Source organism: Festucalex cinctus, chromosome 14 (genome assembly GCF_051991245.1).
Source record: "Festucalex cinctus isolate MCC-2025b chromosome 14, RoL_Fcin_1.0, whole genome shotgun sequence".
Lineage (NCBI taxonomy): Eukaryota > Metazoa > Chordata > Actinopteri > Syngnathiformes > Syngnathidae > Festucalex > Festucalex cinctus.
In genome coordinates this window covers 9,420,334-9,433,756 of record NC_135424.1, presented here as the reverse complement: position 1 = coordinate 9,433,756, position 13,423 = coordinate 9,420,334, and the positions used below count along the sequence as shown (strand labels likewise).

At 42.6% G+C, this 13,423-nt stretch overlaps 2 protein-coding genes across 3 annotated transcripts; both read left to right on the top strand.

Moving 5' to 3' along the window:
- Positions 1–742: 742 nt before the first annotated feature.
- LOC144000825 (uncharacterized) lies at positions 743–2,971 on the top strand. Its single transcript, XM_077494478.1, has 2 exons — positions 743–1,097; positions 1,190–2,971. The coding sequence occupies exon 2, from the start codon at positions 1,220–1,222 to the stop codon at positions 1,928–1,930; it is 711 nt and encodes a 236-aa protein (XP_077350604.1). The 5' UTR covers positions 743–1,097; positions 1,190–1,219; the 3' UTR covers positions 1,931–2,971.
- A 595-nt stretch (positions 2,972–3,566) lies between these two features.
- Positions 3,567–12,942, top strand: slc22a15 (solute carrier family 22 member 15). 2 transcript variants are annotated; one of them, XM_077494475.1, is made up of 13 exons: positions 3,567–3,799; positions 4,965–5,090; positions 5,158–5,290; positions 6,279–6,443; positions 7,642–7,771; positions 7,837–7,897; positions 8,007–8,164; positions 8,538–8,678; positions 10,068–10,153; positions 10,444–10,552; positions 10,634–10,706; positions 11,502–11,657; positions 12,649–12,942. In XM_077494475.1, the coding sequence occupies exons 1-13, from the start codon at positions 3,716–3,718 to the stop codon at positions 12,673–12,675; spliced, it is 1,449 nt and encodes a 482-aa protein (XP_077350601.1). In that variant the 5' UTR covers positions 3,567–3,715; the 3' UTR covers positions 12,676–12,942. The 2 variants fall into 2 exon arrangements, with proteins under 2 accessions (XP_077350601.1, XP_077350603.1); XM_077494477.1 differs by having other exon boundaries at positions 3,680–3,799; positions 4,939–5,090.
- Positions 12,943–13,423: the final 481 nt, after the last annotated feature.

The window sequence follows — 13,423 nt, the reverse complement described above, 5'->3', positions numbered from 1 at the left end:
TACAAGTTTTGGTCATGGAAGCAATTAAAATTGAGTCAAGGTATCGCTGTAAATGTATTCCTATCATTCAAATCCTTTTAACGACTTGGTTATGAAAAGTACATGTTTCTTCAGTGCGTGCGTGTGTATAGACTGGTGAGTTGGTCAATGTCATTTGGTTTATTTATTCATGAACAAGATATCCATCCATTTTCTTGACCGCTTATTCCTCACAAGGGTCGCGGGGGCTGCTGGCGCCTATCTCAGCTGGCTCTGGGCAGTAGGCGGGGGACACCCTGGACTGGTTGCCAACCAATCGCAGTGAACAAGATATGTTAAAGGTTAATGGATGATCGGCCAAACTTTTAACTTTAAACTTTTTCTAAAAAGTGCGCCACAGGCCCACAGCCCATTTTCCTTTTGAATTCCACTTCTTGTTCAAACCAGGTTTTGGTGTTTTAGAGAGCAAAACGCTCCAAGATGAGCAAAATGTCAAAAACAACGACGTAGTAGTCGAAAGCATTTTGTCGTTACTTTCGCTTTCAAAAGCGCTGACCTCGTCGCGCCTGATTCTCGACTCGCATGAAAAAGCAAACGAAGCAACCACCTTTTTGTGTTCCACAAAGTATCAAACACGCTAACTGGAGTGATAATTGTTTAAATCGGCGAGTGGCGTTGTGTTGAACAAGAAAAAAAAATGACATCGGGGACAATTTGAGTCGGGCATCGAAACGGACACCCATTTGGGCAGTAGGTAGTCGGCAGGAAGGGCGTAGTTGGTTTCCTGTGGTAGGGCTGTTGCTCAGATAAGAAATCATCAGTATAGAAGTCCGTGCGGGTGACAGAGTCGTTTAACTTCGAAGATTGTCGAATGAACAAGAGGCCACACATTCAAAGGGTACTGTTTGACACTTGAGGTCCATTTTTACGGAGCCAAGCGCAAATCCGTTCCATTCGGTTTCGACGGTGCTGCCCTTGTCGCGCATGAGTGATTGTTCGCCCCACAGAGAAGATTCGAGTGTCGAAAGGGATTAAAATACACGCGGCGGCGATAATTTGATTTGTGCGTCGCCACGGACAGCTAAAGGCGCAGATCCGGTTGGAGGCCGCGCTGCGAGGTTGGCTCGCTCAAACAACCTTTATTTTGTGCGTGTATCGGGGAAGGAACATGAAGCGACAAGTGGCTTTATGTCTATTTTTGTCATCACAGCTTCGCTTAACCATCGGCGTTGTTTTGGAAATGTACGTCGCCGTGGGCGATCCGCTGACGCTGCGACCTCAGCTTCGCGGCCCCATCCGGAGCATTGAGTGGAGACGGGGCCGCGACCTTCTCGCCGAATGGGACGGAAGTGACGTCACGCGCTACGACGACCGAATCACACTGAACGTGAGCAACGCCGAGCTGGTGATTGACCGCGCGACCGCGGCGGACACGAACGTGTTCACGCTGGCGTTGAACGCGGTGACGGTGGACGACAGCTTCAACGTCAAGGTGATCCGACGCGTGCCCAAACCGGAAGTGCACTCGAGCCCGTTGGCGTGCACCGCCGACAAGCAAGAATTACACAACTGCACGCTGCACTGCGGCGGAGACACCAGCGGCGCGGGTCCTGTCACCTACTTTTGGATAACCGAACCCGGAGGGAAAATACAGGAAGGACGCAACAGGAGCATCGACCGGACGAACTCCGCGCCGAAGAGCTTCTTTTGCGCCATGGAGAACCCGTTGGGCCGGGAGCAGAGCCAGCCGTTCAGCAACCCGTTCTACAAGGACGAACCCGGTCCTGGACCGGGTGAGATCACGGCCGTGGTCTTGGGCGTGGTTCTGTTTCTGGCACTTGTGACATTGGCCTACTGGCTGTATCGCAGGAATCGCAGGAATCGCGGTACAGGGGCGATTAGCGAAGCCGACGGAAACAACTTGGAAGCGGTACAACCGCTTGCCAAATGACAGGCTTGCCATGGCGACACAAAGACTGACGTCGACTCGAAGCGCTGTCGCATCGACTTTAGCTCCACTTTTTAAGTTTTTGTTTTTGTTTTTGAGTTGTGACTCACAGAAGGTTTTAGTGAAATCGACTCACAATTTGATTGTTACGCCAAAAACGTCTAAATTAAAAGTGTATAGTTTGCATCGTGACATCAAGGAAATTGATGTGAATCCGCTTTAATACACTTTTAATTGTCAGGAAGTTGAAATGAAATCAGCTGTGCTCTGCTGGCTGTTGCCTCGTATTTAATGCTTCTGTGTGTTTGTGAAATAACGCGCTGTTGAATTTATTTTATTTTTTCCCCATCCCTTTCTGGTGTACGTCATACATGTGTGAAACATTTCCGTCCAGGTGAAGCATTCAGTTGAGTGCAGGCTCAGGCCCGAACACCGGATTTTGATCTGCACACATGCTCTTTATGTCTTAATCAGGGCTGGACTGGCCATCTGGCATACAGGGCAGATACTCGGTGGGCCGGCCTCTTTTGGGGCCGCTGCAGTGCTTTTTAATTATTATTTTCCTACATTTTATCCCAAGAGACTGGCCCACAATGTAGAGGAACCAGTCCGAATCTAGATAGCAAACTGAAACATCATATATATATATATATATATATATATATATATATATATATATATATATATATATATATATATATACACACATACATACATACATTACCATTCTTGTTGTGTTCCCGGAGAAATGAATGAGAAAAAAAAAAAAAGTAATTAGAATGTGAAGTCCCAAAATGGAGGTAACAGATGAGACATACCTTTGGACTGTGTTTTTTTTTTTTTTTTTTTTTGTTTTTTATGTCAAAGTGATATTTTAGTTTTATACTAGAGGATACTTTATGACCTGGAAAGAATAAACATTTTTTGAAAGGATTTCTGTGTTGAGCCAGAAAACGAAATCTCAGAAGAACAATTATGTCAAATGCTTACTTGTCAAAATTTTATTGAAATAGATTTTTGGACAATGAACGTCCCACAATGACATTTTATTGTCACGTTTGTTTGTTGCTGCTGCTGTGCTCCGTTTAGTTGTTTGTTCAAAATCATGCAAGTTCCTGTTCAGAAGACAAAACAAGGGTGTGTAAAATCTGTCATAATAATCACAGTTCCCGTTGCTCTTCATAACAAGTGCATAATTCAAATTGCTCAAAAGTTTTTGTTTATAAATTTGTGCGTGATAATGTACAGTTGTTATACAAGTGGTTAGTAAAGTTGTGCGTAACAATAGGTTGCTAGTACAAGGTGATGTTAAGATTACTACCATAATTTGATTTTTTTTTTTTTTACCAATCTTTAGAAGAAACTCAATCTACAAGAAAACAAAACAGAATAGTCAGGAAGATAAAATGATACAAAACAGCAGACAAATTGCTGGTTTCAGGCTTCACTGGTATTACACATTTCTGACGGGACTGTAGCACCCCCTGGTGCCAGTGTAAAAAAACAACAACACTTCTTTGTTTTTCAAGTGCAAAATGCACGAGTTGAGACTCGTGTATTGTCGGGTTTCTATTTAAAATATCGTTTTGAATAACTAAATTTTGGTTTTTGGTCGAGACATTTCGAAAGAATAATTACGAACAGGCTTGTGTTTGAACACAAGTCAAGCATGAGAGCAACATGGCGGCGTCTCTGAATCCAACCCGGAAGTGAAAGTCCTCGTCGCTCTTGTTTGTTTCGGAGAGCGTTTGCGGCTGCGCAAGCTCTACTGTAGGGAATGGACTCGGGATGGATGTGGAAGAAGCGTTTCAGGTGGTTGGGGAGTTCGGCGCCTACCAGAAACGAGCCGTGGCCGTCCTGGCTCTGACCCAGGTGAGACTTCGTCGAAACATGAAACTAACACGTTCGCGCGAGTGCCGAGTGGTCTTTATGACGTGAGTGACGTGGCACAACACGTTCAGATTTTTGGACGTGCGAGACAACTGACCACGTATGTTTGTTTTGTCTAAATGCACGAGCTGTACAGTAGACAGATATGTTAATGTTTGGATTTTGTGCACGTAAACATGTAGGCCGTAGTCGCGCGTGGGCACGTCGTGCTAAAATCTGCTGTTAAAAAAGAAAAGAAAAGAAAAAGCAATTGTGACTGTTTGTTCTTGGGTGATGTTAAAATTGATTTTGACAACGATTCAACGTTAAAGCCGAATCACTGCAATTCGGATTTCGTTAAATATCCATCGATTTTCTGAACCGCTTGGCAATTATTTGTTAAGGAGTAGTGAACAAACCACGGTTCTCGGTTTGTTGATTTTGGTGCTTCTGCGCGGACGCATGACGTGTACCTTCGTTGGTCGCAGCTGAATGACGTATGAAGGCAGACTGCTTTCTCCCAAATGTCACTTTTTTTTTTTAATTGATCAGTGAATTTATTGTCTGCTTTTCTGTATTTTTTTTATTGTAAATTGAGTATTTTCAATAAAGATTGTAAAAAGAAATGTCAAACATCATTGACACGTGATTACAAACTCATCTTGAATAACACGTTTTATGGCCAATATCATCTTTAGTCACCAAATAGACAAAAGCAAGTGTGACACCTACAACAGCTTTTGTTACGGAAACTCTGGCCTATGAAAAGTTTTGGTGTCCACTTGCGTTCCAACATGTTTATACTGTTAATTTAAAAAAAGGACAAAATGAAGAATAGAAATGGGTTGTAAACCTCTAAAATTTCTATTCTATTCTCTTCTATTCAGGGAAGTGTAAATATCATTCAGGTTTTCACCCAGAAAACTTAAGATAACATTACTGCCTTCTAGTAATATAGTGTAGATAATTGAGTTATTTGAATTGATGTCTGAAACCCATTATGTTCCATTTTGGAAGGCTGGTCTTGGACGCTTAGCCTGGCGAGGGGCAATAAAAGTCTGGCGGACCACTGGGCTAATAAAATGCTGGGGGAAACCCTGTGGTGTACGATATAGATGAGATCATTGTGCTGCTGTGTTCAGTGTGTGACTGCAGGCACGCGTTTCAGGTGTATATGGCGTGTCAGTCCATGTTGGTGGTTTTGGTGGGAGCGGCTCCAGTGTTCCACATGGAGACGCACGACGGCCAGTCGTCGCTTATCTTTTTCGGGGACGTGGACTCCATCGTGACGGAGGTGAGCGAAGGTCGATGAGCGCGTCCACTTCCTGTTCCGGTTCCACTTCCTGTTGTTTGTCCTCCAGTGGCTCCTGGTCAAGCAGCAGGCCTACAAGGTCAGCTTAGCCGGATCGCTTTTCTTCCTCGGCCTCCTGCTGGGGAGCTTCGTCTTCGGGCCGCTCTCCGACACCGTTGGCAGGAGACCCGTTTACCTGGCGGGTGAGTACAACGCGTTGACGTGACCAGACGCCATGACAGACAACATAACGTGATATAACAACATGACGTAAAAGAATATAGCGGGGATCACATGACTTGTGTTAATTTTATCCGCCATTTTTTAATTTAGTCTCAGTTTTAGTCCAGTTCCGATCCCGCTTGTTAGTTTTTATCATAGTTTGTCAACCTCATCCTGATTTTATTCACTAGTAGTCAATTTTTAGTCAACTATAAATGTAGCATTTTAGTCTTTACTTTAGTCCAAGAAAACATCATTTTATTTGTCTAGTTATAGTCAACAAAAACAGTCAACATTTTAGTCTCGTTTTAGTCAGGACAATCATTTAACCCCTGTATATTTTAATTTATTTATTTTTTGTCAGTAGATTATGTTAAACATGTCAGATCTAAAACTATTTCACTCACAAAAAAAAATCTCATCTTTTTGATGAAAAACAACTTGACACAGTTAGAGTATATCAACAAGTGGCTACCATGTCTCCATGCTATGAGCTAGTAAGTTAGCAAGCATTAGTTAGTTTACTACTACTACTACTACTACTACTACGACTACTGGTAATTACTAGTTACTAGTACTACTGCAATTGTTCCTACTACTACTAGTAATAATTAATTACTTTGTAATTTTCACATACTGGTAATTTATCTTTCAATTTCCTTCATTAGCATTCAGCTATTTATCATTCCGCTTTCCGCAGTCCCACGCAATTTCTGCAAAAATTGCACTTAGTCTAGTTTCTCTTTAGATTTCATTGCCAAAATTAACACTAATGACGACACGTGACATGACAGTCTAATGTGACATGCGACGTGACACGTCAACTTGACAGACAGGACATCTCAATATGACGACAACGTTAAGCACGTGACGACAGTTTCAACTCATGATACGGCAACACAACACTACACGACATGACGCGCTTTTTTCCACGGCGAGGCGTGACAAGCAGCGCGTGTTGGTGCGCAGCTCTGTTCCTGGAGGTGCTCCTGGGTTACGTGACAGCGGCGTCTCCGAGCTATGAGACGTTTGCCGCGTCGCGGCTGCTGGTGGGCCTGATGAACGGCGCCATCGGCCTGGTCTGCTTCATCCTCACGCAGGAGTACGTGGGCAAGTCTTACTGGGCCATGACGGGTACGCTTTTCACTTCTTCACCACAACACTCACAAAAAAGTTTCACATTGGAAGTTTTGAAGGTCAGATGAGCCCCCCAAAAAATATTTGTAGCCGATCGTCATTTGTTGAACTTTTCAACCTTTCAGCACTTTTGGCACAAGTTGCTCTTGCAAAAGAGTGTGACGATATATCGATATCGCGATAAATCGTAATACTTTGCCTCCCATTAGATCGGGGCGTCCAAACTTTTTCATTTGAGGGCCACAATACAGAAAATCAGAAGGACGCAAGGGCCACATAATGTTATGAAGAGAAATTGTGTTTAGTACTAAAAATTGTACAAATAATTTATTTGTGCTTTTGCATATTTGCATCATGCAACAGTATATAAAACAATTTATTTGTAACATGGAAGTAGGGTTATTATAGTTTTGGAATTTGACATTTTACCGTAGTTAGTTTTTATTAGATTTCAAGGTGGTTCTGTTAGTTTTTTTTAAGTTTAGTTCTTTAAAAAATGCTTAGTTTTAGCTTAGTTTTAGCTTAGTTTGTTAGTTTCAGTATTAGTATTAGTTTATTTTTTTCCTTTTTTTTTTTTTTTTTTTTTTTTTAAATGTGTATTACTTGTGCTGGTACAAAAAGAAACAAATTTCTCATTGAAAAAACAGTTTATGTCTCGAGTAGTTTTATTGTAGATTATCTTGGATTTATTACCTAACCAATATATCGATAATCGCGGTATCGTCATATCGTGAGATCATCGTTATCGTGACCCTTGTATCGTATTCGTATTGTGAGGTACCAAGAGGTTCCCGCCCCTGTTGGAAAATGAAGGGAGAATTCACAAATGAATCAATATTCCACGGTGTGAGAATGTACTTGTGTTTCTTTCATTCATTCTCTACTAACGAATCTCTACATGTCACCGAGCTTGTAGATTTGCGCGCTGAATCCACTCTCATGGCTACAAAAGGATTTTGAGTCGCGTGAATGATTGGCAGCAATTTGTTAGTTTGACAACCGTGTTCGATCCTTCTACTTTCATTCCAAAGTTTACGGTCAAGGTGGTAGCCTACTGTACCACAAACGCGTAACATGGTTGGCTTGTGGTTTCCATGGTAACGGTGATTGGACAGACTTGTGTCATTAAATATTGGGCATGCGTACGCTGGCTGAGTAGAGTGGTGTTTTTTGTTTTGTGTGTTTCTGCCGGCAGGGACGTTGACCAGCATGACCTTCGCAGTGGGCATCGCCCTCTTTGCAGCTTTGGGTTTCGTCATCCGGCCGTGGAGGACCCTGGCAGCGGCGGCCAACACTTGGGGGGTCCTCTGCTTCCTGCTGTCCGTGTGAGTGCCCACAGGCACGGACACGCCCACCGGCGAGCTTCTCACCTTCTAAATTTTTTTGCCAGCACGCTTCCCGAGTCTCCTCGCTGGCTCTACTGCCGCCGTCGCACCCGCCAGGCGCAGGAGGTCAGTGGAGGGCGCCTCGTTTGCTAAATCCCATCAAGACTGGAATCCAAAATGTGTTTTCTTGATTTTTTGCATCGTTTGATCAACTCGACAAATTGTGTGTGTGGAGGTGATGCGCTACATGGCGCTGATGAACGGTCGGCCGGCGCACGAGCTGACTCTGCGGCCGGCGGGTGACGGCGGCGACGGCGGTGGCGGGGCGGGCGTCCTGCAGCTGGCCACGCATCCGCTCCTCCGCTTCAGGACGCTCCTGCTCATGTACATCTGGTGAGCAGCGCTTGATGACCTCATGTAACCGTTGCGACCGCCAACATGTTTACATTCATTGTGCAACTGTAAGATTAATTTTGCAATTTCTTGTAGTCAGGTGAAAAGGAAGTTATATTATTGTCAGTTCAACATGTTTCATTGAAACAATTAAGACACAGTTGTATTAAATGTTTCTTGCATGTTAAACTAGTTACAAATAGGTGTGTTGTCATTTTTTGTATAAAAGTATGAAATGTGTGCTGAAGGAAAATATTGACTAAACTGTTAGTCGACTAAAATTGGACTAAACTAAAATACAACCAGATGACTAAATTATGACTCACTACAAACACGCCATTGGGCCAATGCAAATGAACTTTTCTGTGTGTAGGTTGGTGTGCAGTCTGGTGTACTACGGCCTGACGCTGGGCGCCGGTGACATGTCAGGAAATCGTTACCTGAACGTGGCCATGTATGGCCTGATCGAGCTGCCCGCCTACCCGCTCTGCGTCTACTTTATGAACCGACCATGGTGAGACGCGCGCACGCACACACGCGTGTAGACTAAACAGGGCTTTGATGCCGCACGCGCACTTGACGAATTGATCACATTTGAACAAGCTAAATTCACTTAAATGTGCCGCTGTCAGTGTAAGATGTGATCGGGCTGCCAGATTGTATCGGGGTCGCCTGCAGATGACGTCACGCTACAGGATTGTCTAGAAATTGTCTGTTAACAATTGTTCAAAACAACATTTTATGGACTAAAATTGTAAAAACATAAACAAACCTAAATACAGTATATAAAAGCATGATACTTTAAGAGTGAAAAAAAAAAATAGATTGAAGATAGAGTTGTGCTTGCCGGTGACGTCATTACAGCAGCGCTAACGAAGTTAGCTTCGGTTTGGTTTCTTTTTTAACTGTTCACAAATCAATCACAATAACAAAAAATGGTCTTTGTAATCGTAGGAACACATTAACAATCTAAACTGACAATATTTGTCACATTTGAGACAATTATTTTGTGTGTCATTCAGTCAATCTATTTTATTATTTATTCAATATATTTTGCGTTCATAGTATTAGCTTTATTTACGTTTTTACAATTTCAGTCTGCAGTTTATTTAAATTGCATCTTTAATATTTTCTTTGCAATGTTTGACATCAACTAGATCATTTCCGGGTGGTGACTGGTTAGCACGCCCGCCTCCCAGTACTGAGGACTCAGGTTCGATTCCAGGCACCGGCCTTCCTGGGTGGAGTTTGCATGTTCTCCCCGTACCTGCGTGGGTACTCCAGTCTCCTCCCACTTTCCAAAGACATGCATGGCAGGTTAATTGGGCGTTCCGAATTGTCCCTAGGTGTGCTTGTGCATGTGGTTGTTCGTCTCTGTGTGCCCTGCGATTGGCTGGCAACCAGTTCAGGGTGTACCCCACCTCCTGCCCAAAGCCAGCTGAGATAGGCTCCAGCACCCCCCGCGACCCTTGTGAGGAATAAGCAGTCAAGAAAAATATTTGCTAGCTGCAGCCATACTATTACTATTGTTCTACCATTTGTACTGTACCATACTTGAAAAAAAAAAAAAAAAAAAGTTAAACGAATCTTGTATGTAAAGCTGCAATCTTCAATCTGATATCTTTGATTGGATTTCTTTCATGTTGTACAATTGGATTGGTTGGTGTTGAAATTCACGTCGCACTGAAAGGAGTCTGATTGTCAGTTTGTGGCCTGGCAGCCATCACGTGTACATTAGAACCGCCACAGAAACGAGCTGACGTCGCCTTGCCAACAAATCATTCAGCTGTCTTGCCACACACGACAGACGCGTTATGAAAATTCTGCAGGAAAAGTTAGAATTGTGTCCAAAATGCAGAATGCTGTCATCTTCGTCACAAGTGTGAGCGTGTGTGTCTTTCAGGGCCGGCCGGAGGAGGAGCTTGTCGGCTTTCTTGTGTTTGGCTGCGTGGGCCTGCCTCTGCGCCGTCCTCATCCCAGAACACACAGGTGATGCGTTCACGTGTGTTCATCTAAAACTGCATTCCAGAAAAAAGGAAGATTTGTCAACATTAAATACAGTTGCGCAAGACAAAAACATAAAGCTCAATCATAACGCTGCAACCAGTTTTTTTTATTCATTTTTTTTAAATAAATCTTTCAATTCATATTCACAAAACCTGTTCAAGTTGTCACAGTAAAATGACATAAAAAAAAAAAAGTCCAAAATGAGCAACTCGTGATTATGGATGGGTACAGATTGCAAAGACAGCCTTTCTCCTCAATGTGCGTGCGTGCAGAGACGCGGCTGGGTGTGACGACGTTGGCGCTGTTGGGAAAGCTGACGGTGAGCGCGGCGTTCAACATCGTCTACGTGTACACGTCGGAGCTGTACCCCACCGTGCTTAGGTGAGCGAAGGCGGAGCCAACTGGCCCTCCAACCTGCAGGTGGCGCCACCCACTTCTTCAGTTGTTTGGCTGCTTTTGCAGGAACGCCGGCCTGGGAGTTTGCGCCATGTCCTGCAGAGTTGGAGGAATTCTCGCTCCTTTTGTTCCTTCTATGGTGAGAACCGGACAAAATTACTTACTTACCTTCTTTCCTTCCTTTGAAAATATTGTCCTCATCAAATAAGACCTCCATTACTTTAGAATAATATTACTCGAGTAAAAACATGCTCCTCCAAAGATGTATTTAGTACTTTAATGTGAGTAACATCAGATGTATTTATTTATTTATTTATTTATTTATTTTGTAATCAGGGCATGATTGTCAAATAGACCAAAATGTAAAACCAGATTGTGCGAATTCACAAACTGACTAACATTATCACTAATCTAAAAATGACATTTTATTTGTCAAATGAATCCAGTAAGACGAATGAAGGCCACGTCATGCACAGAAAATGTTGAGCGGTAATGGCACCTTAACTCATTCACTCGCCGCCATTTTGACTGAAGCAACCCTCTTCGCTCCCGGCTGTTTGACTGTATTTGGACTGATTTTGCAAGGCTCAAAATGTTGTTCCATTGCTATAAAAACATGGGACCTACCAAAAGAAAGATTCAAGTCTCTTCTTTCATCAGGAAATATAAGTATATTTCTATCCGTTTCGCCGCAATTAGCATTAGAATATAGCTAAGCTTCATCATTATTCACAAATCTGTTTTGAATTGTGCGAAAATCAGCTGTTCTCATGGCCCTGGTTGATCTCTTATACTTTGCTGCCACCTGCTGATGTTTTTGTAATTGCTACCATTGCTTCACCCGTTCTGTGCAGTTGAAAAGCTGCATCAAAGCCTTATGTATGCTCTAGCATAAAAAAAAACATAAATACGTCTTGTGTTGCGCGCATGGCAGCGGGCGTTGGCGGCGGCCGTGCCGTTCAGCGTCTTCTGTTTGAGCGGCCTCTCCGCCGGCGCTTTGGTGCTCCTGCTGCCCGAGACCCTCAACGCGCCGCCGGCACACACGCTGGAGCAACTCCTTCCCGGACGCAGCCGAGTTCTGGAGAACAAGGTGACGCACGTGCACGCACGCAACAGTTTTTTTGTTTTTTTTTTAAATGTGTATTACTTGTGCGCAATGTTTAAAAAAAAAAGAGCCATGGGAGCGACGTCATCTGAAGGTGCTTTTCTATTGGTTGCTGCTAGATGACATCACTTCCGTGTGACACACTTTCAAACGTCCTTTTTCTGGTTAATATCAAAATAAATTACTTAAAATCACATTTAAAATCATCCCCAAAAGCTTATGCATTAAATTAATTACCAAAGACTAAAACCAAGGACATTTTTGCTAGAATTATAGCTTTTGTTAGTTTTGTAAACATAAAATGTAGTTTCAGTTAGTTTTTGTTTTTATTTTATTTTGTGAAAGAAATTGTTTTTTCCATTAGTTTTAGTTAACTAAAATAACCTTGCTTCTAAAGCAACAGTCAATGCTAACTGTTAACATGGAAATAGCATTTTGCATTGTTTACTTTTTGGAAAATTGTTCACTATTTGCAAATGCAACTGATTTTTTATTTTTTTTTCAATGAGATTTTTGTCTTTGGGTTTGCAGTATCGGCCGATACCGATACTTGAGGTTTTTTTTCCTCAACATGAAAAAGCTGTCCTGCCATTGGTTCAGAGCATTTAAGGGCCAATAGGATTTCTTAGATCGGCATGCAGTGAGCATGTCACATATCAGTGAATGTCGTGCACCAGCAAGACACAAGATGCTGCATCCAAAATCCTATATTAGTGTTGGAATGAATGGTATCGGCATGTTACTTGTGAGTAGTCATCGATACCGATACCACTGTTTTAATGCAGTATCGGAACAACACTACTCATAAGGCACTCAAGGCCCCACTCTAATGAAAAGTTTGTTTGTTTTTAAGTGAGTGATGATGTGTTTTGATGACCAGAGTAGTTGCTGACGTGCGTGATTGGCTCATCATGAGTCAAGTTGGAGTGGTCATCATTTGATGATGATGTGATTTTTGCTCTTTCCTGGTTGTCAGCCTCTCCTCTATGAAGATGACAAGTGAGAAATGAACATCAAAAATGCCACGAGAAGCAAGCGGCGGAGCGGAGCATCCGACTGTCCACCGGACCGTAAGCTGGCTGCTGGCCTTCCCACCCAAGTGAGCGAGCGGGACCAGTCACGAAGGGCGCCAAGAGCTCTTCCAAAAATTGCAAAAGTTTTTTGTTTTTGTTTTGCAATGCTGCCTCAAATTGTTTCATGATGAAACCTGTTTCAATGTTAATTATGTGTCGTGTGTATACGTGCTTACTAAATGCTCTATTTTTTTTTATGACCAGTTTGACCTTATTTTCTTCAGTGATACTAAAAAGAGAATTGATGAAAGGAAGGTGGACATTTGGATGACTTCAAGGCATCGATAGATGACAAGAAAATGACAGCAATGTGGTGACTTAAAGGAGGCATATTTTGTTTTCGTCCCCCCACAATTTAAAACTTATATTTGATTCATGAGTGTTTGAGGCCTCTACAACATTTGTATAATTATTATTTTATTTTTACTGCTTGCCAACACAGTACAATGTACCGTAATACAATGAAATAGGAGAATTGCGCAGATGAACCGCTAGTGGGCAGTAATTCATTCACCACGTCTAGAAAAGGGACTGAACAGTGACGTGCATGTACCATTATTGATTGATTGATTGATTGATTGATTAGTACTTACTGTACTACTTCATTCAACCTGTGAGTGAAATGGGATGAAATTTTGTCACTCAATTGGCATAAGGTCATGCAACGCAATTGATCAT